General features: G+C 40.2%; 1 protein-coding gene across 4 annotated transcripts in view; it reads left to right on the top strand.

Moving 5' to 3' along the window:
- Positions 1-27,537, top strand: part of mvb12ba (multivesicular body subunit 12Ba) — a 115,342-nt gene that overhangs the window by 62,272 nt on the left and 25,533 nt on the right. For 3 of the 4 annotated variants that reach the window (XM_053230597.1, XM_026922407.3, XM_053230596.1), the window contains exons 4-9: positions 1,490-1,586; positions 9,129-9,258; positions 16,044-16,193; positions 20,950-21,041; positions 21,329-21,384; positions 23,361-23,420. In XM_053230597.1, the coding sequence (XP_053086572.1) occupies positions 1,490-1,586; positions 9,129-9,258; positions 16,044-16,193; positions 20,950-21,041; positions 21,329-21,384; positions 23,361-23,420 (585 nt within the window). The remainder of the gene's footprint in view (positions 1-1,489; positions 1,587-9,128; positions 9,259-16,043; positions 16,194-20,949; positions 21,042-21,328; positions 21,385-23,360; positions 23,421-27,537) is intronic. The other variant, XM_034300936.2, reaches the window with a different exon arrangement.

Below are 27,537 nucleotides of genomic sequence, written 5' to 3'. Positions count from 1 at the left end.
ATTAAGTGTGAATCTGCGGAGGGTTCTCTTGCTCATCTTTTCTGGGTATGCCCTAAACTTTCTGAATTCTGGTCAGAAGTTTTTCAGTTTCTTTCAGAAGCTTATGCATGTGAGCTTCCTTTAGATCCTGCAACTACTGTCCTTGGCTGGTCAGCCTCCTTGCAGCATCTTAATCACGCTTTCCGAGTGCCTATACAGTATGGTATGATGATCGCAAAAAAATCCATTCTTTGCATTTGGAAGAAAAAGTCAAGGCCACTATTCAAGATCTGGTTGTCTGAACTTTCTTCTACTTCATGTAGAAAGGCTTAGATATAGTATGTCTGGAAATATAGATCTATTTGAAGCTTCTTGGAGGCCTCTTTTCAATCACCTGCTAAAAATTTCCAATAACCATGACACCGCCTGAAACTTTGTAGTTTTGTTCAACTTCTGTGTCAATGTTAATATACCCATGTGTGTGTGGGTTTTTTTTTTTAATACCACATTTGAATATCTGAATCTTTCTATTATTTATTTATTTATTTATTTTCTCAATTACTTGTCAAAGTTAGTGACAATGTTGACTCTTGCAAATCTGTCTGCTCTTATTTATTATTATTTTTATTTTATTCTTATTAGTATTATTTGAACTTGTCCATAATGTCACATTGAGAAAAAGTCTGTGTTGACCTCCCTTGCCTCTACCCGGTGTTGTGGTTAACTGCTAAATTGAATCTGAAGGAGATTCAATCTGAAGGAGTTTTTTTTTTTCTTTCTTTTTTTCCTTTCATTTTATACCTGTGTAGCTGTGTTTTGTCTTGTTTTGTAACTGTTTTTTGTGTGTCTGAAAATCTAATAATACCTCAATAAATATAATATTCAAAAAAAAAACTTGTTAAGACTGATGGGCAAAGAAAATTCAATTTAATTCATCTGAACTGAAATCTATTACACAAAGTGTGCAAAAAAAAAGTGAAGGGGGCTGAACACTTTCTGAATCTACTGTACATACAATCAGTACGACCAGTGTGTGTGTTTTAAACCACTTGAATGTGTGCTAGAGACTTTCTAGGCTAGTTTACATGTAGACTATTGGAGGTTGGTCAGTAACCATAATTAGAGCATTACATTGGTGAAAATAGTAAGCTGTTCTCATGCTCTGAATGTTATGAAAACCAAAGAGAGTTAGTACACTAAAGCATTCACCAAGCTTTTTAAATGTATGTAACAAAGCAGCAGAATATTAGGCACCACACTTACCCAAGACACTGCAGAGAACATCATTGTAGCTGCATTGCAGCTGTCTTTGAACACCGGCCCTGCATGATGCTGCACTCTCTGACAGTGTCTCAACAGAACTCTCAAACAATTGTTGGCTAATTTAAACACTATTGCTTGAAAAATGTTTTCCTTGAAATAATTCTGGTTTATCTGGGCTAAAGTCTAAGTCACTAGGCCACTACTGCTTTCCTCATGATCTTTACATATTGTGTGCATCTTTCCACAGAGTCATTTAGGAAACGTCCTGGTGGACATGAAGCTGATTGACATTAAAGATACACTGCCCGTTGGCTTTATCCCGATTCAGGAGACAGTGGACACTCGTAAGCACTTTTCTCGTCTTTGCTCGCTTGCAGGCAGTATAATGTTTTTAGCAAGGCTGATAACAATCCTTTAACATACATTTAACAGTTTTATTTTCCATATACAGTCAGGTCCATAAATATTTGGACATTGATAATGTTATTGTTCATCTGTCTACCACAGTATATTGGAGGTGAAATTAAATACTGAATATGAGCTCAAAATGCAGACTTTCAGATTTAATTTACAGGGATTTACCAGTGAATTACAGGAATTACAGCATTTTTATGTGGTCCTTCCCTTTTTAATGGACCAAAAATAATTGGACAAACTAACAATGATAATTTAAATTGTCATTTTTAGTATTCGATTGCAAATCCTTTGCAGTCAGTGGCTGCCTAGAACCCACAGACATCAGCAGATGCTGGGTTTTGTCCCTAGTGATGCTCTGTTTCTTTCTTCTGGTGCAGATTGACCTTTGTCTCATCTGTCCATTGGATGTTCTTGCAGAATTGTAAGGGCTTATTTAGATGATTTTGGAAAACTATAATCTGTTCTTCCTTTTTTGAGGCTTACTAGTTTTACTTGTGGTAAACCCTCTGTATTTACTCTGCTGAAAACTTCTCTTGATTGTTGACTTTGACACAAATATGCCTACCTTCTGGAGAGTGTTCTTGATCTGGCTGACTGTTGTGAAGGGGTTTTTTCAGGGAAGGAATTCAGTTGTTTTCCATGTTTTTTCTGGCCTTTTGGTGTTCTTGAGCTCACCAATGCAAATGTCACACTTGCATATGCTTACTTAGTGAAATAATGCAGGAATACCACAAACCTGGCCATGGAACAGTGGAGAAGCCAATTGTCCAATTACTGTTGGTCCCTTAAATTAAAGCAGAAAGTCTGCACTTGTTCATTATTTAATTTCAACTCCAGTATACCTGTGGTAGACAGCTAAAATAACAATATCTTTTTCTGTGTCCAAGTCTGTATGGACCTGCCTGTATTTTCCATGGTAATCCTTCACAAATAAAGCCTAGCCGATAACTTGGACTGTCATGGCTGTGTACTGTCATAGACAGTATTTGCTTAAATACATATAAACTGGTTATAAAATAACTACTATTACCCACTATTGTTGTGTAACAGCACTACTAAGCATTCTTTATGTCTTTGTGGTGTGATATTTGTCAGTAATGAAATATGTATCTTCCCAAGTTGTTCTCTCTGGACTTAACCCTCAGAACCCTTTAACTGTGCAATCTGTGCAGCTAATTTCTGCAACAATAGTTTAAAAATACTTTTAATCCACACTATGCCAAGTCCCATGCTACGACCTACATCTTAATACCATTTGTGGTAGAAAAATTCTTTAAAAAAAGTCTAAAATCTATGCTAAAATAAAACATGCCTGCCTCTTGCTCAGACTTTTGTTGTGTGTTTTGGACGAAATCTATCAGTGTTCCAGGTAAGTAATTTTCTTGTGACATCTTTAGGCTGCTTATAAATAAAGTGTATGCATACACAAATTTCGAGCATGTTTAATCAATGTTGCAAATTTAACAGTGGACCACAGCAGTTGTCCATTTTTAAAGCATTTTTCACACAGTGGGTGATAATTAATTAATTAATTAATTGTGCCTTAATGCCTTAATTATATAATTATGAAGAAAATAAAAATATTTTTATATCGTTATTAGAGATGGCATGATACCACTTTTTCTTTCCCAATATCGATACCAAAACCTTGAATATCAGCCAATATCAATACACTACACCAATATCAAACTGCCCACTGTTTTTCAGAAAAATCCTCAAGGTCCACCACATTATTTGCTTTTCCAGTATCTTCTGCATCTTCTGACCCCTTTCCAACAGTGGCTGTATGATGTTGAGATCCATTTTTTCACACAGAGGACAACTGAAGGACTCAAACTATTTCAAAAGGTGCAAACATTCACTGATGCTCAAGAAGGAAACACACACATTAAGAGCCAGGGGGATGTAAACTTTTGAACAGGGTGATCAGTGTAAATTGTTATTTTGTTTAAAGATCTTTTTTTTCATTTAGTACTGCCCTTCAGAAGCTACATAAGATATTATTTTGTCTTCCGGGAAACATGTAAATAACAATTTACACCCACAGCCACTTTGGAAAGGGGTCTATGCAGAATATGCAGAAAACTGAATGATGTGCAAGACCTGGAGGATTTTTTTTAAAGAACAGTGGGTAGCTTAACTGCTCAGGACAAACAAGGGACTCATGAATAACAAAATCACAAAACATAAAAACAGTCATGGGTCATTCAGGTAACAACACAGTATTAAGAATCTAGTGTATGTAAACTTTTGAACTTTCATTTGTGTAAATTCAGTTATTATTTTGTCTTATAGACTATATGTAAACATCTGCTATGTGAAATAGCTTATTCAGGGCCGTGCTAAATAAAAAACAAAATGCAATTTTTATGATACCTTTTTTTTTTTTAATTATTAATATTTTGCAGATTCTGCAAGGCGTATGTAAACTTAAAATTTTAAAACTTGCTAACAACACAAACAGCACAATTAACAAGCTGACCGTCCGGCACAATTAACAAGCTGACGCTCCTCTTTGTTATGGTAACTTTGTAGGGGTGTAACTGAATACAAATACATTATTCAGATTGCACGGATGATGCATCCTAAACAAACACTTTGGTGTTAAGTGCTGGAGCAAGGACGAACATAAACACACTGATAGATGTGAAATGGGTGAATAAACACTCATGGGGGTTGTAGTTAATCATAAGTGTGGGAAAGGGAGTGGCAGGGCTGACGGAAAGCATGAGAGTAGATGATGAGGTGAGAGGCCTGCAGTGGTGTGGCTGAAGATTTGGCAGCTTCTAAGCTGAGGGAATCCGGCATTGCGGCAGCCCTGATGATAAGCGACAAAAACGCTGGCTCAGCAAACACTGGAGAGGACTGGGCCCAGAGTCTGTAGTGTCGGGACAGCCCATCAGCATTCCGAGGTGGACCCCCACTTGATGCTGCACCTGAAATGAGCAATCTTGCAGTGAGAGAAACTAACAAGTGATGTGGAAATTAGTATCATTTGCCTTGGCTATCCATTGTAGTGGGGCATGATCTATATGTTTGCTAAAAAAAAAAAAAAAAACTGGCCCCCACTGACCTGCTGTGGCATACCTTCATTAAAAAGCGAGAGGATTATTCCCCCACCCAGCAGCAAGACCTCATGGTGCTGATAGTTCAATTTGCAGATGTCTTTTGAGGGTAACCAGGCCTAACACAACTGGTCCAGCATGACATTCAAACCCTGACTGGAGTGGTGATCAGGCAGTGGCCCTACCATGTCCCAGAGGCCCCTCATTGGGCTATTGATGAGCAAGCCATAATGCTGCAAGATGGCATCATTGGCGTCCTCTAACCTCTGGTCTAGCCCCATTGTTGTAGTTCGGAAAACCAAGGGCAGTGTACAGATCTGTAATGATTTTCAGAGGCTCAACCGGGTCTCCTGTATGTGGGCCCTGTATATGGGCCAGAAATTTGAAGTTGGCCCTGGGGAACAGTAGGAGCACTAGGTCGCCTGCCTGGACCCTCTGCTGACCCTGTGCTGGGTCTTCTGTGGTTGCTCCATATGTTTTTTAATAATCACTGATGTCTGCAGTGGTCCCACGAGATCTGTTCCTATTCTCTTGAAGAGATGAGTGGGGCTGGTGGGAGCTTTTGGGGAGCAGTTAGTTGGCCCTGAGGCTAGCAGAAGTTCTTGACTTTCAGCCTGCATTCCTGGCCAGTGGAATCGACCTCAAAGATTTTCTAGCATAGAGAAATCATACTCTCTGTAGCAACTTCAGGCTGTGATGGGCTGGACACAGACAAATAGGAGGCAGAGGTAGTGGAAAATAAGTGTTGTTTGTATTAAATCTTTAGTGGAGTGGAAGTGAGATGAGTGCAGAGTGAGAGGTGCGGCATCGTGGTCGTTCTAGCTCTGGGTTTCGCGAGCAGGGATGAACCCCGTTGAGGTGAGGCTGGTAGGGAGCCTGGCCTTCATCGCTGTCGGCAGTCTCTGAATAAGATGGAGTGCAATGGATCAGCATGGTCGTTGCCAGAGTAGCAGACCAAACATGCTCATTTTGTTGTTTCTGCTGCGCCCTTTTATACTCCCCTGGTATCTGCAGGAGGGTGATGAGCTGCCACAGCACTCATTAGAGTCCAGACGTGTGATTGTGCCTCCCCACCTTGCAGCCATGTGCTCCCTCATTATCCATAACAATGGGGGTGCTGAAGTGGCACTGTCCTTTCAGCACCCGGGCAGCAGTTGTGCAAGGAGCATGCAGTGTTTGAAGGGCGGCAGCTGCAGGCCCACCGTCACAGTACCCCCTAATTTGCGAGCCAGTGAGTGTTGCACCGATAGGTTGTAGCTTCGGGAGAGGCCATCAGTGTTGCCATGGTGGACCCCCACTCAGTGCTGCACATAAAAAGTGAAGTCCTGCAACAAGAGGAACCACCAAGTTACCCTGGCATTTGTGTCACCCTGGCAGTGTACTTCTTCTTGGCAAGGGTCAACTTCCTGCTGACATACAGGACTGGGTGCTCTTCTCCCTCGAACATCTGTGAGAGCACGGAGCCCAGTCTCAGAAGTGTCCGTGTGGATGGTGAAAGGCAGGTTGACGTCTGGGTTCCTGAGCACTGGGGAGCTGGTGAGTGCCCTCTTTAGAGCCTGGGGTGTCTGCTCTGCTTTCAGTCTGCACCTGGTCTGGTAGGCCCTTTCTTGATGAGATCTGAAGGGGGGAGGCTAAAGAGGAGAAGTTAGGGACAAATCTCCTGTAGTAACCCGCCAACCCCAAAAAGGCACGTACTATTTTTTTGGTGGTGGGGCGAGGGTACCCTTTTACTACCTCAATTTTCTTCTCCTGCGTCTTCAGCATACCCCGGCCGATGCGGTACCCCAGGTACTGTCCATGGATTGGCCTTCAGTCCTGTCTTCCGGAGCTCTCCCAGAACCTCCCCTAGGTGGTAGAGGTGGTCCAACCATGTGGAAGAGTGGATGATTATATCAACCAGGTAGGCAGCAGCAAATTATCTGTGTGGCCGTAGGACGATGTCCATCAGACATCGGAAGGTTGCGGGCACTCCGTGCAGCCTGAAGGGGAGAACCTGGTACTCCCAATTGCCGTTGGAGGTGCTGAATGCCATCTCTGCTTTGGGGCTAGGGCCAGTAGCCTTTGGTGAGGTTGAGGGCTCTCCCCAGTTGCTCCACCAGGTCGTCTTCTCGGGGGAGGGGGTCGCTGTCGAAATCCGATACCTGGTTGAGCCTTCGGAACTCATTACACAGTCTGAGACTCCTGTCGGGCTTCCGAACCACCACAATGGAGCTGAACTAGGGGCTGGCGGACTCCTTGATGATGCCATCTTGCAGCATCTGGCTAACTTCCTCCTCAATATCATGACAGTGGGCTTCTGGAACACAGTAGGGCTATCTCATGCCACAACTCCTGGTGGGGTTTTTATCTCATGTTGGACCAGTTCACCAGGCCCACCCTCTCAAGAACAGTGTAGGGGCCTTGCCAACAAGCCAGGACCTTGCAGTTGGTGCTCGGGTGTAGGAGGAGCACACGGTTGCCTGGCTGGAACACTTGGGGCTGAGCTGGCCAGTTGTAAATACATTGCTGTTCTGCCTGGGCTTCCTCCACGTGCTGACGAACAACAGGTGCCCCTCTTGTCCTGAATGTACTCAAAAATGGTGTGGAACAGCAAGGTCTGCTCCTCCCAGGCCTCTTTGGCCATGTCCTCTTGGTGCTGCCCACGAGGCCTTCTCCCAAACAGCAGCTTGAAGAGGGTGAAGCCTGTGGAAGTCTGGGGTGTTTCTCGGACTGCAAAGAGTACATAGGGTAGAAGGAGGTCCCAATTCCTTCCCTCCTTGTCTACCATCCGCTGCAGCATCCGATTAGGAGTCTGATTAAACCTCTCGACCAAACTATCAGTCTGGGGGTGGTGGATGGATGTCTTCAGGTGCTTCACCTGCAACAGCCGACACAGATCAGACATTAACTGTGACATGAATTGCGTACCTTGGTCAGCAAGAAGGTCCTTGGGTGAGATCCATGGCTACTCTCTCGAAGGGAACACCGATGATGGGGAGCGAGATAAGTGGGGAGGGCACGGGCTTCTTGGGCATGGTGCGTTGGCACTGGGGGGACCTCTGGCAGAATCTCCGGACCTCGACATCTATGCCTGGCCAGAGAAAATGGTTTTTGAGGTTCTTCAGAGTGTTGCAGGTTCTCCAGGAGGGTGAGGAGTTGCTGCCACACTCATTAGAGACCAGCCATGTGTGATTGTGCCACCCTGCCTTGCAGCTGTGTGCTCCTGCGCAACCACAATGGGGGTGCTGAAGTGGTGCTGTCCTTTCTGCACCAGGCAGCAGTTGTGCGAGGAGCGTGCAGTGATTGAAGGGTGGCAGCTGCAGGCCCACTCTCACATCTCATTGAAGTGAAGTGAAGTGACTTGTGGCCAAGTATGGTGACCCATACTAGGAATTTGTGCTCTGCATTTAACCCATCCAAGTGCACACAGTGCACACGGAGCAGTGGGCAGCCTTTTTCGCTGCGGCGCCCGGGGAGCAGTTGGGGGTTCGGTGCCTTGCCTCAGTCGTGGTATTGAGGGTGGGAGAGAGCGCTGGTCATTCACTCCCCCCACCTACAATCCCTGCCGGACCCGAGACTCGAACCCACAACCTTCAGGTTCACCTTCGGGTTGCAAGTCCGCTCTATCCATTAGGCCACGACTGCCCCCAACGACTGCCCCCAACGACTGCCCCCAACGACTGCCCCCAACGACTGCCCATCTCATTGTAATGAAATGCTGCTTAATGGACCCCAGGAGCACTCTGAGTGTATCCATCTTTAAAGAAGATTCTGATACTGTGTGTCCAGTGAACTTTTCTGATCTTTCTGGAATGTAACAAACCCCAAAACTAAAGTAAATCCGATAAAATATTATTAGATGGCTTATGTTGTCAACTAACTAAATAACAGTTTCCTGATTTGGGCAAGACACTGTTGTTTTGAAACACAGTTAACTTGAAAACAGCTGACATTAAAACAATTTTTAGGCATTTGCTTTGCTGAAAAGCTCACAGATTGTTGTTAATGTCAGGCCACATGGCTACTGACCCAGATCCTGGGTATCAGATCAGTGCCATCTCTAATCATTATTGCTATAGGCCAATTTAAAAATATGAGGTGCTATAACAAAAAGTAAATAAAAATGATTTTTAATTACAGACTACCACTGAAAGAGAAAGTTTATGGAGACAAGGATGTACTTAGAGTACAGTGTTTCAGAGTCACTGATATCCAATAATACTTTCTTAAATTAGCAAATACATTTTTTTAACTTGGAAAACCCATGGTTGCAGGTTTGCAACATTTTTCCAAAATCCACCCTAGTGCAAAAATAATGAAGTATTAATAAATCAGTTACTTAGTCCTAACCCGTGCATTTAACCCTACTGCTGCTTCTACTCTATTCATCTTTCTACTTCAATCTCTGTTTCTTATTCACTTCAGAGGAGCCAGCATTCAGGAAACGGAGGCTGTGTATTAAGTTTATCCCAAGGGACTCCACTGAGGCTGCAATTTGCGACATCCGTATCCTGGGACGCTCCAAACAGGCCCCACCACAGTATACATTCATAGGGTCAGTTTTCATGAAGATCTACAGTCAGATGAATGATTCCCAACTGTTTACAACACTTAGATGTTTTATGGGCATATTTATGCTTTATGAATATATCTAGGTCCTGTTTTTTTCACTGTAAGATGCTTTACAAAGTTGAATGTTTAAGAATGTAAAAGAAGTTTTAATTTAATTGTAATGTCAGGAGACCCACAAAAATCTATTTCACGTAATGTTTACTAATATACAGTGGATATAAAGTCTGCACACCCCTGTTAAAAAGTTTTTGTAATGGAAAAAAAATAATAATAATAAACTAAGATAAATCATGTCATATCTTTTTCCACCTTTAATGTGATATAGCAACCAAAAAAATTCAAGTGAAAAACTAATTTTTAGGGAAAAAGAAAGAACTTAGAATAACCTGATTACATAAATGTGTACGCCCTTTTATGTGACTGTACTCATAGTTAACCAATCGCATTTAAACTCATGTTCAAAAGTAAGGATCATACACCTGTCATAAATGAGGTGATTGCTATTAACCCCAAGTAAAGATCAGCTGTTTCTGTAGGATTTTCTTGACATCATCTTGGTTTCATCTGACTGCTGAAGCTATGGTCCACAAGGAGCTTACAAAGCATGTATGTGATCTCATTGTCAAAACCTATCAATCAGGGGAGAAATACAAAAAAAATTCAAAAATATTAGATGTACTAGGAACTTCATAAAGGTCATCAACAAGTGGAGAAAATGGGGCACCACAGTGACATTGCCAAGAGCAGGACGTCTCTCCAAAATTGACAAAGGGACCAGACAAAAACTTATCAGGGACGTTGCCATGAGACCTGTGGCAACTTTAAAGGTGCTTGAGGTAATGTCTGGCAAGTGCTGGTCACTGTGACGACAATCTCTCTTATTTTTCATGTCTGGACTATGGGGTAGAGTAGCTAGACAGAAGCCCCTTCTCATGTAAAAAACATCCAAGCCCACCAATCTAATTTGTGCATAATTCTAAAAGATATGTTTGGTGCAAAAACAGCACAGTTTATAACCCAAAGAATACCATAACCTCAGTGAAACACAGTGGTTGCAGAGTCATTCTATGAGGCTGCTTCTCTTCAGCTGGGTATTGGGGCTCTCGTTAAGTTAGAGGGAATCATAGATAGCTCCAATCGATTTTGGCACAAAACCTGCAAGGCTCTGTTTAACAGCTGAAGATGAAGAAAAATTTCATCTTCCAGCACGATAATGACCCAAAGCACCTATACAGGGTTCAGAAGAAGATCATCAATGTTTTGGAATGACCCAGTCAGAGCCGAGTTCAAAATCCTTGAAAACCTGTGGAATGAATTGAGGAGGGCTGTGCCAAGGAGATCCTCTCCCAATTTGATAGGTCTGGAGTATTTTTCCAAGGAAGAATGCAATTAAATTGCCAAATCAAGATGTGCTAAGATAGGAGACTGTTATCTAAAATAACTAAGTGCTGTATTATAAGAAAAAGGTGCTTTAACAAAGTATTTGTGTGCAACACTTGTGTAACCAGGTTACTTTAAGTTTTTGTTTTTTTCCCCTTATACATTTCTATTTGTTTTTCACTTGAATTTTGTTGGTTGGTCTATCTCATTAAAGATGGAAAAAGAACTGAGATGACTTATCTTGGTTTCATTTTTTTTTTTACATCACAAAAGACAGTGACAAAGAGAGATGGCATAAAATGGGAGAGAGAAACAGGAGCCCCCACAGAGAGCTGCTTTAACAGTTACAAATGCCCACTGGCACTGTTTTGACCACTGGACACAATCAGGGGCGTCCATTTTAGTGGGATTAGTCGGTGGGTTGGTAAGGTCAGAATCATTAGGCACAAACCTGTGGTAATATCCTGCCAGCACCAGGAACTGTGTCCCATTATTTGTATTGGGTCCTGGGCAGGCCACAGTCACAGCAGTCTTATCATTTTAGGGAAGCTGCTGCCAGTGACCCAAGTGGAAGCCCAGATAATGAACCTCCACCCATCCAGTTGAGCATTTCTCTGGGTTTACCTGGAGTCCAGCTCATCTCAAGCACTGGCCTCATATGTTGTCCTCATGTTAAATTGTCACCTAATTAAATAGTAGTATATGCACAATGGGACTGCAGAGCTGTAGACTGCAGAATTATTGAAACATAGCAGTCACCCTGAAACGCCCTAACAGAAGAGTTTAAATTAGTGTAAACCAAATGAGGTGGAGAAAACTGTTCTCCTTGGAATTTGGAAATAAGGGAATCTGCTGATAGCCCTTGGTGAAATCCAAGGAAAAATAATAACAAGCTTTTTAAAGCTGATCCAGGAGCTTCTCTGTAGGAAAATCAAATTTTTAAACTGCATTCACCTTGCGGAAATCTACACAGATACGGAATACCCTGTCCAGCTTGGCTTTTCTGCCTTTTTGCGTATTTTTTGTCAATGGCGATCCAGTTCGGGTTTAATATTCAAGGGGTATGCTTAATAATATCAGGAGAACTGTAACAGACGATCAGTGCCCAGACTTTTTAACTCAATCTGTGGATTTATTGGTGCTGCTCCTGATGTGCGCTCCCGCGGCACTCCAAGCTGCACGAAAAAGATGGAGAGGAAAGCACACTGGAGCACTGTTCAGATTTAGGAAGAGAGGCCCAAGATCTCCCTGAAATATTCCTGTCTAACGTGCACTCAGTTTGTAACAAGATTGATGAACTCAAAATCCTTGCAAGCACAAAAAGGGACTTTTGACTGACTTCAGTTTACTGCTTCATAGAGACATGGCTGAAAGATGCGATTCCCAAAAATATAGTGGAATTACCAGGATTTCAACTATACAGAGTGGATCCAGTCCCTGTTCTTTTCAATAAGAAAAAAGGAGGTGGTTTGTGCTTCTATATTTGTGCCCTGACTCTGGTGCACCTGTACCCTCAAACACTGTACTGATCAGCTTTCCCCCATCTTTATGGATGTATTCAACTGGTCACAGGAGCTGAATACTGTTCCAGCATGCTTCATGACATCCCAGTTCCAAAGGAAAAAAAAAAAAAAAAATGGTAAATGGCCTTAATGATTACAGACCAGTAGCCCTCATCTCTGTTATCATGAAGACTGGTGATGGTATTTCTCAAATCTAGTACTCTGGATCTGCTTGATCCACTGCAATTTGCCTACAGAAACAAACAGATCTATAGATGAGGCAGTTCAGGCTTTACTTTGTACCTAGACTCTTCAAATTCATACGCCAGGATTCTCTTTGTAGATTTTTGCTTTAGATTTCAGCCTTCATCCTGTCCGTGAGTTCCTACAAAAACGTATCACTTTGCAAATTCCTGGTTCCATCTGTATGTGGATCACAAACTTTTTTTCTGACAGGAAGCGGTTTGTGAGAATTGGTCAGAACATTTTTGAACCCCAGTCACTCAGCACTGGAGCACCACAAGGTTGTGTCCTCTCACCCCTTTTATATTCGCTCTACACAAATGACTGTGTGATGCATCTGTGAAGTTGATCACATTTGCAGATGACATCCCTGTGGTTGGTCTCATCACTAAGATGCAAGCAGGAAAAATCGTTAGTGACGCCTCCCACCCTGTTAATTACCTATTCCAAAAACTACCATCAGGAAAGCGATTCCACTCCTTGATAACAAAAACAGCACGCCATCAAAACAGTTTCTTTCCACTGCCAATTTCTTTTATTAACCAGGCTGGCTAGGCAGCATTCGGTGATCACTACAATGCTGACCTGCCAGTAACAAGGACAGTAACAACATCTTGCATGAAATGTTATAATAAATAATCGTATTCCTGGTTCCTGCACTAAATACTTGCTTATTATTATTATTATTATTATTTTAAATATTAATAAATAGGACTATTTATTGATATTTATTAAATATATTATTTATTAATATTGCCATTACTGTATATCATTAGTTTTTTTTTTTTAATTATATATCAAAGTTGTTCCACTTCATTTAATGCACCCTGAATGGCATCCAGCTGCATTCTGCCTTCACTGTAATGTAAATTACAACTGAGCCTACCATTTCTGCTTAAGGTGCAATATTTGTGTATCAAGATGGTTGTTGTGTTGTCCAAGATGTGTGTGTTGAATTTATCGTGTTGTGACCAAACTCCATGAAAAATTTCTAATACATGGAAATATATATGGCAAATAAATTGATTCTGATTCTATTAGGTCAGTGTGCCAGGGAGAAACATGTCTGAAAATTCAGGTTGCAACTTGCCAACTCTTCTGTCTAGAGCAGTAAGAGATTGTCTCCAAGTGGGATGTGAGTGAGATTTGTTTTTTGGAACACCCCAGTCCCAACTCATCTCTCTGCCACTGCCATTACCAAAGCAACAAGGGCCACCTCTCTCCACAGTTTGAGGAGATAGAAGTGGTAAGTCTGCTGTGTTTCCCCATCCATTTGCATAGTAGAATTCCCCAACAGAATGTGTGACCTCAAAGCGCGTGTGCCATTCAGTGGTGGAGTAGTGGGACATGGGGAAGGGATCAAGACGCTTTTTATAATGGCTTGATCTACAGCCTGTTTGTCCATGACTTATGGTGGACACCTCCTGCAGGCCAAGGAGAGCCTGGTGTTGCTGCGCCTCCAGTTTGCCCGATGAGTGAACTACTAAGGCGAGAGGCCTCTGCTCTGCATACACGTTGCATAATTTTTCAAAGCAGCTCCTGGGTTTTGGCACCATGCCAGCAGCATTGCTGCAAAGAACAGAAGCAAAATCGCTGCAAAGAGTATTCAAGCTTGGGTGCCTTGGCATAGTTGACAAACAGTAACCTAAAACATATGGAGAAGCAAAGTTGCAGCTTTTCAGCTTGCTTGCCACCTCCTTGGTTTTGCGTGGCTTACTGACACGTATGCTCAGTTGACTTCTAAGAGACTCATCATTACCCCTCTAGCCCAGTCCCAATACAGTCTGACAATAACCCACACCCCACCTGTTGGTTACATGAAAAATGTTAAAAGTAGTGAAAACAGGTTACTCTAAGGATCTGTAGCTTTTTTTTTTTTTCAGGTAAAAATAACTGTAAACCTTGATGTGGACAGTCTTGGAACAGAACATAAGTATTTCTATTTGAATTTACCCAAGGTTTTATTTCTCCAAGCTTTTTTATTTTAGCCAAACTAATGTATAATTTCTTATTAGTATAGAACAATTACTCTGTTAGTGCAAGTGATCAAAAATATTGGAAGATGTGACTGACAGATGTTTCATGTTGCCCATGTATGCCCTGTTAGATTGATTGATTGTTTAAACAATATTTTTGCCTATGAATACTGCATCTGTTGTTTAAAAAAAGGGGGGGGATCCAACATGAAGAGCAGAAAGCTATCTATGGGAGAAAAGCAAGTTGAAGCTGAGAAAAGAGGGGAAATCAATCAGAGCCATTGCACAAGCATTGGGCATAGCCAGTACAACAACTTGAACCCAGTGGTGCAGTTGCAATCTGGCCTTCCAATTCTTACTGCTGATGAGTGATCATCTTCAAACAGTGGATTGTGATACCTGCCCTGTGGAGGTTGTTGGTTCTCACAATGATTCTGTCATCAACTGCTGTTGTTTTTCTTGGCCAACCTGTTTAGTTGTTCAGTTGCTGTCTGGTTGCAATTAGCAAAAAAATACAGAGATGAACAACAAAAGTTTTGGAACTAAGATTAATCGTTACCAAAGTGATTGGAAAGGCCAAAGTGTGGAGAAAGAAAGGAGCTGCTCATGATCCAAAACATACAAGCTCAGTGTTCAAGCACGGTGGAGGTAGTGTCATGGCTTGGGCTTGCATGGCTGTTTCTGGAACTGGCTCACTAATCCTTATTGTTGATGTAACTCGTGATGGTAGCAGCAGAATGAATTCAGAAGTCTACAGAAACATTCTGTCTGCCAATATACAGGGAAATGCATCCAATCTAATTGGGAGGAACTTCCTCATTCAGCAAGACAATGACCCAAAACACACTGCCAACACAACAAAGGACTTGATCAGGTGAAAAAATGGAAGGTTTTAGACTGGCCAAGGCAGAAGTTAACCCAATTGAGCATGCATTTCACCTCCTGAATAAGAGCCTGAAGGGAGAACCCCCTGAATAAATAAAAAATAAATAAATAAATAAATGAGTTCAGCTGTGGTACAAATCTGGAAAAGCATCACAAAAGAAGAATGCAACAGTTTGGTGATGTCACTAGCTTGATGTAGTTATTGCAAGCATGGGATATGCAACCAGACTATCTGTTCCTATACTTCTTGCTCATGTAAGAATTGGGTGGTCTGCCACCAGTGGTCCCATGTAAGTTGCTGAACTCATCTAGATGAAAATATCAGGAAATAAAAGCTGAAATTCTGATCTATCATCTCGTATTCAACTTTTGATCTCATGTTTTCAGTATATAGCAAAAACAAAAGAATTGGCCTTGGTGTTCCAATACATATGGGTGGACCATATTTTCAAGGGAGAATAATAGTAGGCCGAAAGATGAACCTTGTGCAATAACATACTATACTTTTTTAGGCCCTGAAGATTTAACATTAATGCAGGTACTGCAGAGTAAAATCTAAAAAATGTTTGACTAAACCAAATGTTTTTTCATGGCCAATAGTGTGAATGCTTCACAAAGAAAACAGCTGTTAAGTGACAAAGTCATCCAGTATCCTAGATAGGAGAGGAGTGTTGGATGGTAACTGGGAAATATCAAATGGGAATATAACACATTGCTTATGGTACCATTTATTGTTGGCTGTTGGTTATAAATTCCTAACCTGACTGAGCATTTCCCCACAGAGAGCTGAACAACATGGGGATCTGGTACCGAATGGGGAAGGTGCCTAGAACTCAAGACTGCTCTCCCATACAGAACAACGCTTCCGCAACAGCGTCCACCACCAGCATACAAACAGTCACCAACTCTACTTCAGTTCCTGTCCTGCCCAAGTATGTGTGCCTGAGCAAACTGTGTTTAGACATACGAAAATGGAATAATCATATTTGAGGATCAGTGAGTGTGGTCTGAGTAGTTAGTAGATAGTCTGAGTAGATTTAAACATGCAAAAGACACCAGTTACAGTATAATTAATAGTACTTGCTATAAAGTATAACAACGTGCACACAAATCTATATCAATACAAATCAATACAGAAGTTCCAGATGAAGAAGCAAGATAGAGCGGGAGCAGAGCATCAGGATTGATCAGGCAGGACCACTGAGCAAGAAGAGCAAAAGCAGTTGAATTGTGTTAGTTTCTAGCACCGGCATCACAGAGATAGCAAACAGATTATTAGTTATTCTCTTATTACACAGTGGATTAAAAGGGTGTACTGCAATGTCACTACATCATTTTTAAAGTGTGATGCAGAGAAAATAATCAAGCTTCCTTCACTTTTTGGTTGCTTCAATTTTAATAATCTTACAAAGCTGTGCAAAACTGTGAAAGATCAATATTTTAGACAGAAACCATTACGAATTTAAGAAAATCAAGTTTACTACTCTTGACTAAACTATAGAGAATTGTCTATACTATAAATCTCTGTTTTCTTTCTTGTATCTTGTATTGTGAAACTAGTGGGGTAAAACCACTAGTTTTTAATCACAAATAAGCACTAGATTTTGTTTAAACACAAACCAGTATTGCTGAAATTGGTAAAATGTACAAATATTTACAATTTTAAAAACCATCTAATTCAGTCTTGACAAGGTGCTAGAGATATGAATTTTAGCATTGCGTAAGTAGTGGTTCTAGTACTACTAGCACTCGAAGTGCCATGTTCTTTATATATCTTCTTATACTTCTGTAAAACATATACCTAAAATATTGCTGATGTCATCAATGTGGAAGCAATGAGTATTCTGGAAAATGTAATGACAACTGGTCTGTGGATCATTCTAGTTGTCAGTACATTTTCTGCTGCCTAGAATTAGTATTGTTTAATTCTATATCTGAATACCAGAGATACCAGAGAAAATGTTGTGATCCCTTCAACAAACACAAAAATATCTGTACGAGCTGGACTGCGTGTTTCAATTGAACTGGCAAACATCTTCGTCAAAAGAATAAATGCAGATGTGAAACCTGGAATGAAATTATGCCCAAGATGTCAGAGGCCGTAAATAACCCTGCAGAATCCAGTACTGAGGGGGAACAAAGTGGCATTAAAGTATTTTCTCTGGAAAAGGCATCAACAGGCTGTACATGGGTCACAAGGCCCCTCAACCTCATTCAAGTGACCTCACAGGGATGACATTTGCTGGGTACACAGGAAGCCAGGAACATCAATGCAAGATTTAAGAAAATTTATAAACTTAAAATTTATATCCTGAATTTATATATTCTGCTTTCTGACAATGTCTATTGTTTAAAGAGCTTTACAAATAAAATTTAATTGGATTGAAAGTCTTTGCATATAATAATGTAAAGTTTGAAAATTAGAGTCACAGCGAGGTTTCACTTGCTACTCTGAGCTACTGTCTCTCTACTACTTAGCTACTGTCTCTCTAATACTTATACATTTAACATATATTAAATGTATATGTTAACATTACATATACATTTGACAAACATTGTGTTTTACATATATAAAATTTTGAATATTTTCATGATGATGACAGCTCTGTTGCAGAATGAAATTTGGTGGAAACTTGGTGGATGAGAGTTTGTTTGTTGTAGAGCTTGTATCTACCACTGCTAGCCAGCTAATGCTCAACCCTTACCATGGCGAATACATAATGCCAGATGGAAAATTTCATAGGTTCTTAAATTCCCCTTTGCCATCCTTTGACCTTGTCAAAATGCAGTTGTATATGGCTCGAGATACCTCACTGTTATAACCAACAAGATCCACATGCACTCACCCAACCAGAGATTATTAGGCCATTGCTGCAGAAATGGTCAACCATCTAGACAAATCAAATGGGACATGCGAGTGTCATTAAACATCATTAAACATGAAATTCTGACTGTGGATGAAGTACCGATATACAATGCCCCTCGTCCATGAAATCCTTGAGTCCATGAATGGAGCTGCATATTTCAGTACTTTGGATTTACAGAGTGGCTATTGCTACATTGAGATGGGTGAGGATGATCGGTGATTACACACATGGGACTTTTCCAGTTTCCAGTTATTGGGGAACCTGAAAGGCAAAGTGTGGTTCCCCTGTATGGATAACATTATTGTGTATTAAAGGTCACAGTCACAACGTCTAAAGGACCTGGAACTGGTGCTTAGGAAATTGCATGAAGCCAACTCAACCAGAAAAAAATTCCATTTTTTTTTTCCAGACAGAACCTAATTTTCTGGGCCACATAGTGACAGGGAAAGGAGTGGCTGGAAGAAAGTAGCAGCTATTGCTGACTTTCCTGTCCCTACTGACATTAAGAGCCTTAATGTCATGGTGGGTTGGTATCATAAGTTTATTTCAAGGCTGGGACAATGGGACAAACTAATATAATCATAAATATTAGGATTATTTTTATTACTTGGATGTAAATCCTTGCAGTCAATGACTGCCTGAAGTCTGGACCCCATGAACATCACCAAATGCTGAGTTTCCTCCCTTGAGATGATTTGCCAGGTCTTTACTGCAGCCATCTTCAGTTGCTGCTTGTTTGTGGGTCATTCTGCCTTCAGATTTGTCTTCAGTAAGTGAAAAGCAGCTCAGTTGGGTTGAGGTCAGGTGACTGACTCGGCCATTTAAGAACGTTTAATTTCCAAGCTCTTGGGCTGCTTTCACAGTATGTTTTGGGTTGTTATCCATCTGTACTGTGAAGCGCTGTCCTATCAGTTTTGCAGCATTTGACTGAATCCGAAGTATAAAAGTATAGCTCTGTACACTTCAGAATTCATCCTGCTACTTCTATCAACAGTCACATTATCAATAAACCCCAGTGACCCAGTTCCATTGGCAGCCAAACATGCCCATGCCATAACACTGCCTCCACATGTTTGACGGATGATGTGGTGTTCTTTGGATCATGAGCCCTCCCTTTCCTTCTCCATACTTTTCTCTTCCCATCATTCTGGTACAAGTTAATCTTGCATCAGAACTGGTCAGGCTTTTTTTTAGAGGTTTTTTAGCAAAGTCTTATCTGGCCTTTGTGTTCTTGAGTGTTACCAGAAGTTTGCATCTTGAGGTAAACCGTCTGTATTTACATTCATGAAGGTGGCTCTTGATTGTAGACTTTGACAATGATAGGCCTACCTCCTCCAGAGTGTTCCTGACTTGGCTAGATGTTGTGAAGGGGTTGTTCTTCAATAAGAAAAGAATTCTGCAATCATCCACTTTAGTTGTTTTCTGTGGTCTCCCAGGCCACAACCCTTTTGGTGTTGCTGAGCTCACCAGTGCATTCCTTCTTTTTAAGAATGTACCAAATTGTTGATTTGGCCCTCCTAAAGTTTCTGCTATCTCTCTGATAGGTCTGTTTTGGTTTTTCAGCCTAATGATGGCCTCCTTCACTTGCATCAACACCTCTTTGGACGGAATATTGAGAATTCCCATGAACAGCTACCAAATGCAAATTCAACACTTGGAATCACCTCCAGACCTTTTATCTCCTTAATTTATCATGATATAAGGAGGAAACAGGCCACAGCTGGCCATGGAACTGCTTATCAGTCAATTGTCCCATTATTTTTGAGCCTGTGAAAATGGAGGGACTCTGTAAAAAATGGCTGTAATTCCTAAACGGTTAATGCCGGTTTTTCTTGAAGCCGTTGAATTAAAGCTGAAAGTCTACACTTCAGTCACATCTTGACTGCTTCATTTCAAATCCATTGTGGTGGTGTACAGAGGCAAAATTACCAAAACTGTGTCACTGTCCCAATATTTATGGACCTGACTGTATATAATGTTTTCTTGCTGTTGCTTGGCACACATTTGGGAAAAAAAAAAAAAAGCTAGCTAACACTCTGCACTCTCTCCAAAATCACCTATGGTATTTAACATACCAGAAAATACCATGGCAAAAAAGATTTCGCTAAAAACTTTCTGCTTAGATTCAGTCAAATGCTGCAAAACGGTGCCTCACAGTACAGATGCATAATGACCCAAAACATACCATGAAAGCAACCCAAGGGCTTCTTAAGGCAAAGTAGTTAAATGTTCTTAAATGTCCAATGACCTCACCTCAAAAAATTGCTTTTCAATTACTGAAGACAAAACTGAAGTCAGAAAGACCCACAAACAAGCAGCAACTGAAGGCAGCTGCAGTAAAGGCCTGGCAAAGCATCTCAGGGGAGGAAACTCAGCATTTGGTGATGTCCATGGGTTCCTGATTTCAGGCAGTCATTGACTGTAAAGGATTTGCATCCAAGTATTAAAAATAATCCTAATATTTATGATTGTTGTAGTCTTCTTCTACTTCTTATTGTTATAAATAAAAATGAATAAATGTTGTTATTGAAGTGTTATTAATTTTTAGAAGGAATAACAACACTTTGCAAGTACTGTAATAATAAGTACTAGGAGGAATAACAATACATCACTTTGCAAGCATTGTAATAATAGCGCAGCTATTCTCAGGTTAAATGTATAGTGAGATATAATTAGTTAATTTTAAACTGATTCAAGAAGGGGACTTGGTCTTAAATATGAATAGAAAAAAATTAATTTGTTAATTTTTGCAGGCTGATAAATTTTTGTACAGTAATTGGGTAGTGTTTAATTATAAGGTAATGCATGTGTTTTTTCACAGACACATATCTATGACCCTACCTGCCAGTTTTAGGAGGAGTACCACTCGACCTGACTATGAACACCAGAGCTCCACCCTATATGCCATCTCAGGTAAAAACTTTCATGTCATCTCAGGTTTGGTCTGTGCTACTGTTTTTCTGACAGTTGATGTAAATGTATACAACCTGTGTTCAATGTGTGGTAGCAACACAATTTATATGGTTTAATGGTTTCATATGACACTAATGACACTAATATGATGCTCTGTTGACCCTTCCCTTTTTTCTCCTCTGGTTCCACTGGAACAGCCTTATTAATGATCTTTTACCTCTTTATGGCTACCATTACTTCAATGGTCATTTTGAGGGTTTGTTTTTGTTCACTGTTTTGAATTTTAGCTATGGATGGAGTGCCCTTTGTGATCTCTGAGAAGTTTGCATGTGCTTCCAGTGATGTAAGTCTGCCTTTGTCATTTTGAATTCTTTGTCGTATGGAAGTAATGTAAAATGTATGAGGCAATGTAATTTACAGCCATTCCAGTTTTCAGATACACTTTAAAACACAGGTACATTCCCAAGTAGCTTAGATGAAGATGTAGGTGCAAGATGTCACAGATTGCAGTAGCAGAGTTGGACCAATAGAGGTCAAACCAAGATATTTCTGTTTACACCCTAGACTTCTTGGACAAAGCTGTGCTGCAAATATCAACGTTTTGGCTTAGAAGTAGACTTAGATACCCAAAATTCCCCTTGGGAGATCGACAAAGTCCGTTGCTCCGTCTGTCCGAGTCAGTCAGTCAGATAATTAATCCTGTGAATAACTGCAGTGCACTTCACTAATAAGGTAGAAGTATTAACAGTTCACCATAGTACTCAAAGTTTCCAGAGAAACAACTGTGATATTAGATGTGAGGGCTACTGATAGATCTAATATCTATCAGTAGTCTGGCAGTGTAACTCTTATGGCTGTACAATGCATTATATCACAAGATCTCACTGATGGCCTAATAAGAATATTGGCATTACACATTACACGCAAGTATTTTACACGCACACACAGACACACACACACACACACACACACACTCTCTCTCTCTCTCTCTCTCTTATAGATTGATAAGTGATTTAGAATTTTTTTTATTGTTTCAATTCTGTAATGCTCTACAGGCTTCATGCCACGTTTCCACCGAATGCCAAACATGAAAGCTATAAACCCAGCCAAATTGCTTTTGCAAATTGTGTTGCTACCTGTTCACTTGAAGAGCCCCAGCTGTTCATTTCTTCTCAGAATAAACATGAACCTGGCTTGAGGATAACCTTTTTAGACATGTCAATGAGGTCAGCAGATTCCTCTTTCAAAACCATTATTCATTAGAAACCTCCAGAGTGTCATTCCTATTTGCAGTACAGGTCTTCCCATCCAGGACTCCAAAAATTAGATTAGTTATTTACAGCTACTTAAAGACTTACCCTTTACTTAAAGACTTAAACAAATTTGCTATGTCTGTCTGTTCAGTGTCCAGAAAACTATACGATATGTGCAATCATAATTGGTTTTAATTAAAGGGTATTATGAATGGGCAAAGGCTCTCCAACTGATTTTAAAAACTCTAGTAAACTAGGAGAATCAAATTAGAGTAGCTTAAAGTATTGAGAGAGGTGTGTATTCCCCCTACCTCACTGTGACTAACGACCAGTCATTTTACCATATAACATAATGCATGCATATCATGCAAGCATAACAAATCTACAGAAGAAAAACAATTGAAAGGTAAGCTGTTAAAGAATTTTAAAATAGCAGTTATTTGTAGCCTCAGGATTTAGGCTATTGCAGTACAAATTTGCCAGTAAACCAGTAATTAAAATCCAAATAAGCTGTGATTCTCAAACATCCACAAAACAATTTTAGCTACCACGGTCTGCTACAGTAACATAAGAAGTTAAAAAATATATAAATATTTACATATTCATGGTTGATTCATTATTCTTTGACAAAATTGGTCAAAGTATCATAAGTCAGTCATGATAACATTTCTAAGACAAAAAATTGTGATTCATTCTGTTTCTGTTTCATCAGTATTGTTCAGACATAGTGGCAATTTGAACTTACATGCAGTTTGAATTTTAACCACCGCTAGCTGTTACTGTGGGACTGAATAATTGAACACACAGCATAGGCTTTAGTAAATGTCAGTTTTACTGAATGTAAGCTCAGTATTTCTGTTCATTGGTTTCTATCTGTCAAAGATGAAACATGAATGTGTGCCAGCATCAGCAGGAGGGAAGTGATACTTTCTCACCTGAAGGATGTTTTTTCCCTCTCTCCTAGCATTGTAGTACTGAACCCATTTATGATCAGTGTACCTGCAAGATCTTGAAGTAATAATAATGGCAACTACTGGTTTACCTAACCTCTTGCTCACTTTTACAGTTACAACAGGTAGACCTGATGGGCATAAGGATTAAATCCCTTGCAGAGATTGAAAAAGAGGTGAGTTTTTTGGAGTATATATGTTTCTGCAACCAGTTACCTTTTTTCAAATTTTGGAAGCACTCTGTAGTCCCTGCATTGCATCTACCTTGTGATAGATTCCCATTTCATAAGATGTAAAACATGCACAGACTGTTGAGGTAATGCAAAATGCAACCTATGTCTACACTGTGAAACATTTTATGTACAGTTCTGTGCAAAAGTCTTAGGCACCCTGTTTTTTTAGTACAAACTTTGTTAAAGATTTTTATTTTATGACTTCTAAATTATTGAGTCAGTACAATAAAATTTTAGCTTTCCAAACATTAGCTTTCCAGCAGAAAATTAAACGTTAGTAAATGTTTGTATGTCAGTAAAGAAAGCAGCATATTATGTAAGAGGCCAATTTTCAAAAAACATGATGAAGGCTGCTGGCTTGTGCATGCAAAAATAAGAAGCAAGTGTGACAGTCAAAGTCTCCAGAAGAATTGTGGCTGGTTCAGTAAAACCAGTAAAACCTAACAGATATTTTCATTCTAAAACTGCACAAATTGTACCCAAGACTTTTTTTTTTTTTAAGTAAAGGGTCGTCACACCAAATATTGACTTTATTACTGTTTACTGCTCTTTATTGCCAATTCATTTGTTTTTAATGTAGAAACATTGAATTTCATTATTTTTGAAGGCATCTTTGCTGTACAGCATTTCTTCGCATATGCCTAAGACTTTTGCACAGTACTGTATACTAATTAATTTTGAAGAGAGTTATGATCTAACTAATTGAATGAGAAGATTCAAAATGTGTGGGTCAAGGAGGAAATAAAAGAGCCTTTACTAAAGGATGTTACTGCTAGTACTACCTCTACTACGACCACCACCACGAATGCAGGAACTATGGGTGCTGAGTGTGCTCCAGCACCACTGACTTTCAGGATTTGTCCCTCCCGAAAGTATTGGAATGGCAAGGCCAATTCTTTTGTTTTTGCTATACAGTGGATATAAAAAGTCTACACACCCCTGTTAAAATGGCAAGTTTTTGTGATGTAAAAAAATTAAACCAAGTTCATGTCAGAACTTTTACCATCCTCAGTGTAAAATTACAATGTATAAAAATTAAGTGAAAAACAATCATTTAACATTAAAATTAACATTTTAGGGAAAAAAAAAACTTACAATACACTGGTTTTATAATTGGGGGATTGTAAAATATTATTTTATAATCTTTATACTTGGGGATGTGGCTGTGTTCAGAATGAACCAATCACTTTCAATCTCATGTTCAAAAGTAATTATCATTCAACTGTCATCAATGAAATTATTCTGATTAACCCCAAATAAAGACCAGCTGTTTCTATATGATTTTTTTTCACATCTTCTTTGTTTCATCAGAGTTCTGAAGCGCTTACAAAGCCTGTACAAAATTACAGAATTACAATGGGTCTTGGGTCCCACTGTCGAAAGGTATTGATCAGAAGTGAGGTACAAAAGAGGTACAAAAATACTCCAAAACATTAGATGTACCATGGAACACCATGAACAAGTGGAAAAAAGGGAGCACCACAGTGACATCACCGAGAACAGGACGTCCCTACAAATTTTATAAAAGGACAAGAAAAAACTTAACAGGGAGGCTGCCAAGAAACCCATGGCAACATTACTGATTAGCCTCTGCATGTGACAACAATCTCTCTTATTCTTCACAAAAACTGTGGGCTATGGGGTAGGGTGGGTAGACGAAAGCCCTTTCTCAACAAAAAAATTCCAAGCTCAACTAAATCACCCCAAACTACATGAAAAATGTTATGATCTGATGAGACCAATTCCAAAATAATTCCATAATTCCAAAAGGTATGTTTGGTGCAAAAAAAAAAAAACACATCACCAAAAGAACACAATACCCATGGTGCAGCATGGTGGTGGCAGCATCATGTTTTAGGACTGCTTTTCTTAGGCAAAACTGGGGCTTTTATCAAGGTGGAATCATGAATAGCTACAAATACCAGTCGATTTTAGTGCAAAACTTTCAGATGTCTGCTTGTAAGCTGAAGATAAAAAGGAATTTCCCCTTTTAGTGTGACAGTGACCCAAAGCATACATCCAAATCAACAAAGGGATGGCTTAACCAAAAGAAGATCAATGTTTTTGAATGACCTAGACAGAGCCCAGACCTTAATCCAACTAAAAATCTTTGGGGTGACCTGATGTGCACAGGAGATGCCCTAAAAATCTGATGGAGCTAGAATTTTTTTACAAGAAAGGGTGAGAAAATATTGCTAAGTTAAGATGTGCCACGCTGATAGACTCTTAGCCAAAAAGACTGCGTGGTATACAGTAATCAAAAGGTACAGTAATCAACAATGTATTAGTTTAGGGGTGCGTACTTTAGGGGTGTGTACAGGTTGTTGTAAGTTTTTTATTTTTCCTATTTTTCCCTAAAATGTTTCTGTTTGTTTTTCACTTACTCTTTATACATTGTAATTTAAGATTGAGGGTGGAACATGATTTGTCTTGGTTTGACATCACAAAAAACTGCCATTTTAACCGCGGTGTGTAGACTTTTTATATCCACTGTACACTGGACACATCAAAAGATGAATATGAGACAATAGATGATAATTTCAGCATTCATTTCCTGATATATGTATATCTAGATATGTTAAACCACTTAGAACATGGCACCTTTGGTGGCAGACCACCAAATTTTTAGGTGAGCAAAAGCTCACCTTGCTTGCAATAACTGCATCAAGCCAGAGACCCACTGACATTACCAAATGGTGCATTATTCCTTTGTGATGCTTTTCCAGGCTTCTTTCAGGTGTTGTTTGTTTTGGGGTGAGGTTTTCAGTCTCGTATTTAGGAGGTGAAATGCATGCTCGATTGGGTTAAGGTCTGGTGATTGACTTGGCCAGTCACTTTTTTCCCCCTGATGAAGTACTTGGTTGTGGAAAGACTGGAAAAAGACCAGGTGATTTTTTTTCCTAATCTTCAACTGTCCAGTTTGGGTGAGCCTTCCTTTTCTTGGCTGACAGGAGTAGAACCTAATGTGGTCTTCTGCTGTTGCAGACCATCTACCACAAGGTTCGATGTTTTGTGCATGCTGAGATGCTTTTCTGCTCACCACGGTTGTAAAGAGTGATTATTTGAGTTACTATAACTCAGCTTTTCCAGGCTTGTACTGCAGCTTCTTTCAGTTGTTGTTTGTTTTGGATTGGGGTTTTCAGTGTTCAGTTCCTGAAACTGAAAAACATTTTCCTCTACCCTCTCTTATCAACAAGGTGTTTCCAACCACAGAACTGTCACTCACTCAATATTTTCTGTTTTTCACACCATTCTGTGTAAATTCTAGAGACTTGTGTGTGAAATTCCCAGGAGACCAGCAGTTTCTGAAATACTCAACCCAGCCCATCTGGCACCAACAACCATGCCACGGTTAAAGTCACTGATATCACACTTTCTCCCCATGCTGATGTTTGATGTGAACATTAACTGAAGCTCTTGACCTATATCTGCCTGATTTTATGCATTGTGCTGCTGCCACATGATTGGCTGATTAGATAAGTGCATGAATGTCCAGGTGAACAGGTGCTCTTAATAAAGTGGCCGGTGAGTGTGTGTGTCATCTTCTTTGTCCAGCCTAGGTGTTGTCCTGCTTGGTCACACGGTCAGATTTTGTGCATTGTTGCCTCCATTTTGCACGGTCTGCTGCATCCTCTTTGGTGACATTGGCTGCACGTATGTCTTCCTTTATCTGATCCAGCCATCGTTTCTTTGGTCTTCCATGTCATTGCTTGCTTTCTGGGCTGAGTGCTAGTGCTATTTTGGCGACTGGGTCTTCACTACTTCACTGTACCACCTCAGGTGTGCTACTTGCATCTTTTCTTGAATTGGGGCAACACCAAGGGTTACATCAATGTTTGTAATATCATGTTTTTTGGTTATCCTCCAACACTCCGCTCCATATAATGCTATTGGTCTAATGACAGTTCAATAGACCTTGGATTTCAGACATGTTGAGTCTCAGAGGACTCCAGTTGTTTGGCGCCACTTTACCCATGCTGCGTTCATTTGCATTCGTGCATTTCGTATTGTGTCACCATCAACTGTGACATAGGATCCAAGGTATTTAAACCGTGTGTGT

This window comes from Pangasianodon hypophthalmus, chromosome 27, assembly GCF_027358585.1.
Source record: "Pangasianodon hypophthalmus isolate fPanHyp1 chromosome 27, fPanHyp1.pri, whole genome shotgun sequence".
NCBI lineage: Eukaryota > Metazoa > Chordata > Actinopteri > Siluriformes > Pangasiidae > Pangasianodon > Pangasianodon hypophthalmus.
The sequence above is the reverse complement of the archived record's forward strand: the minus strand, read 5'-3'. Positions and strand labels throughout refer to the sequence as shown.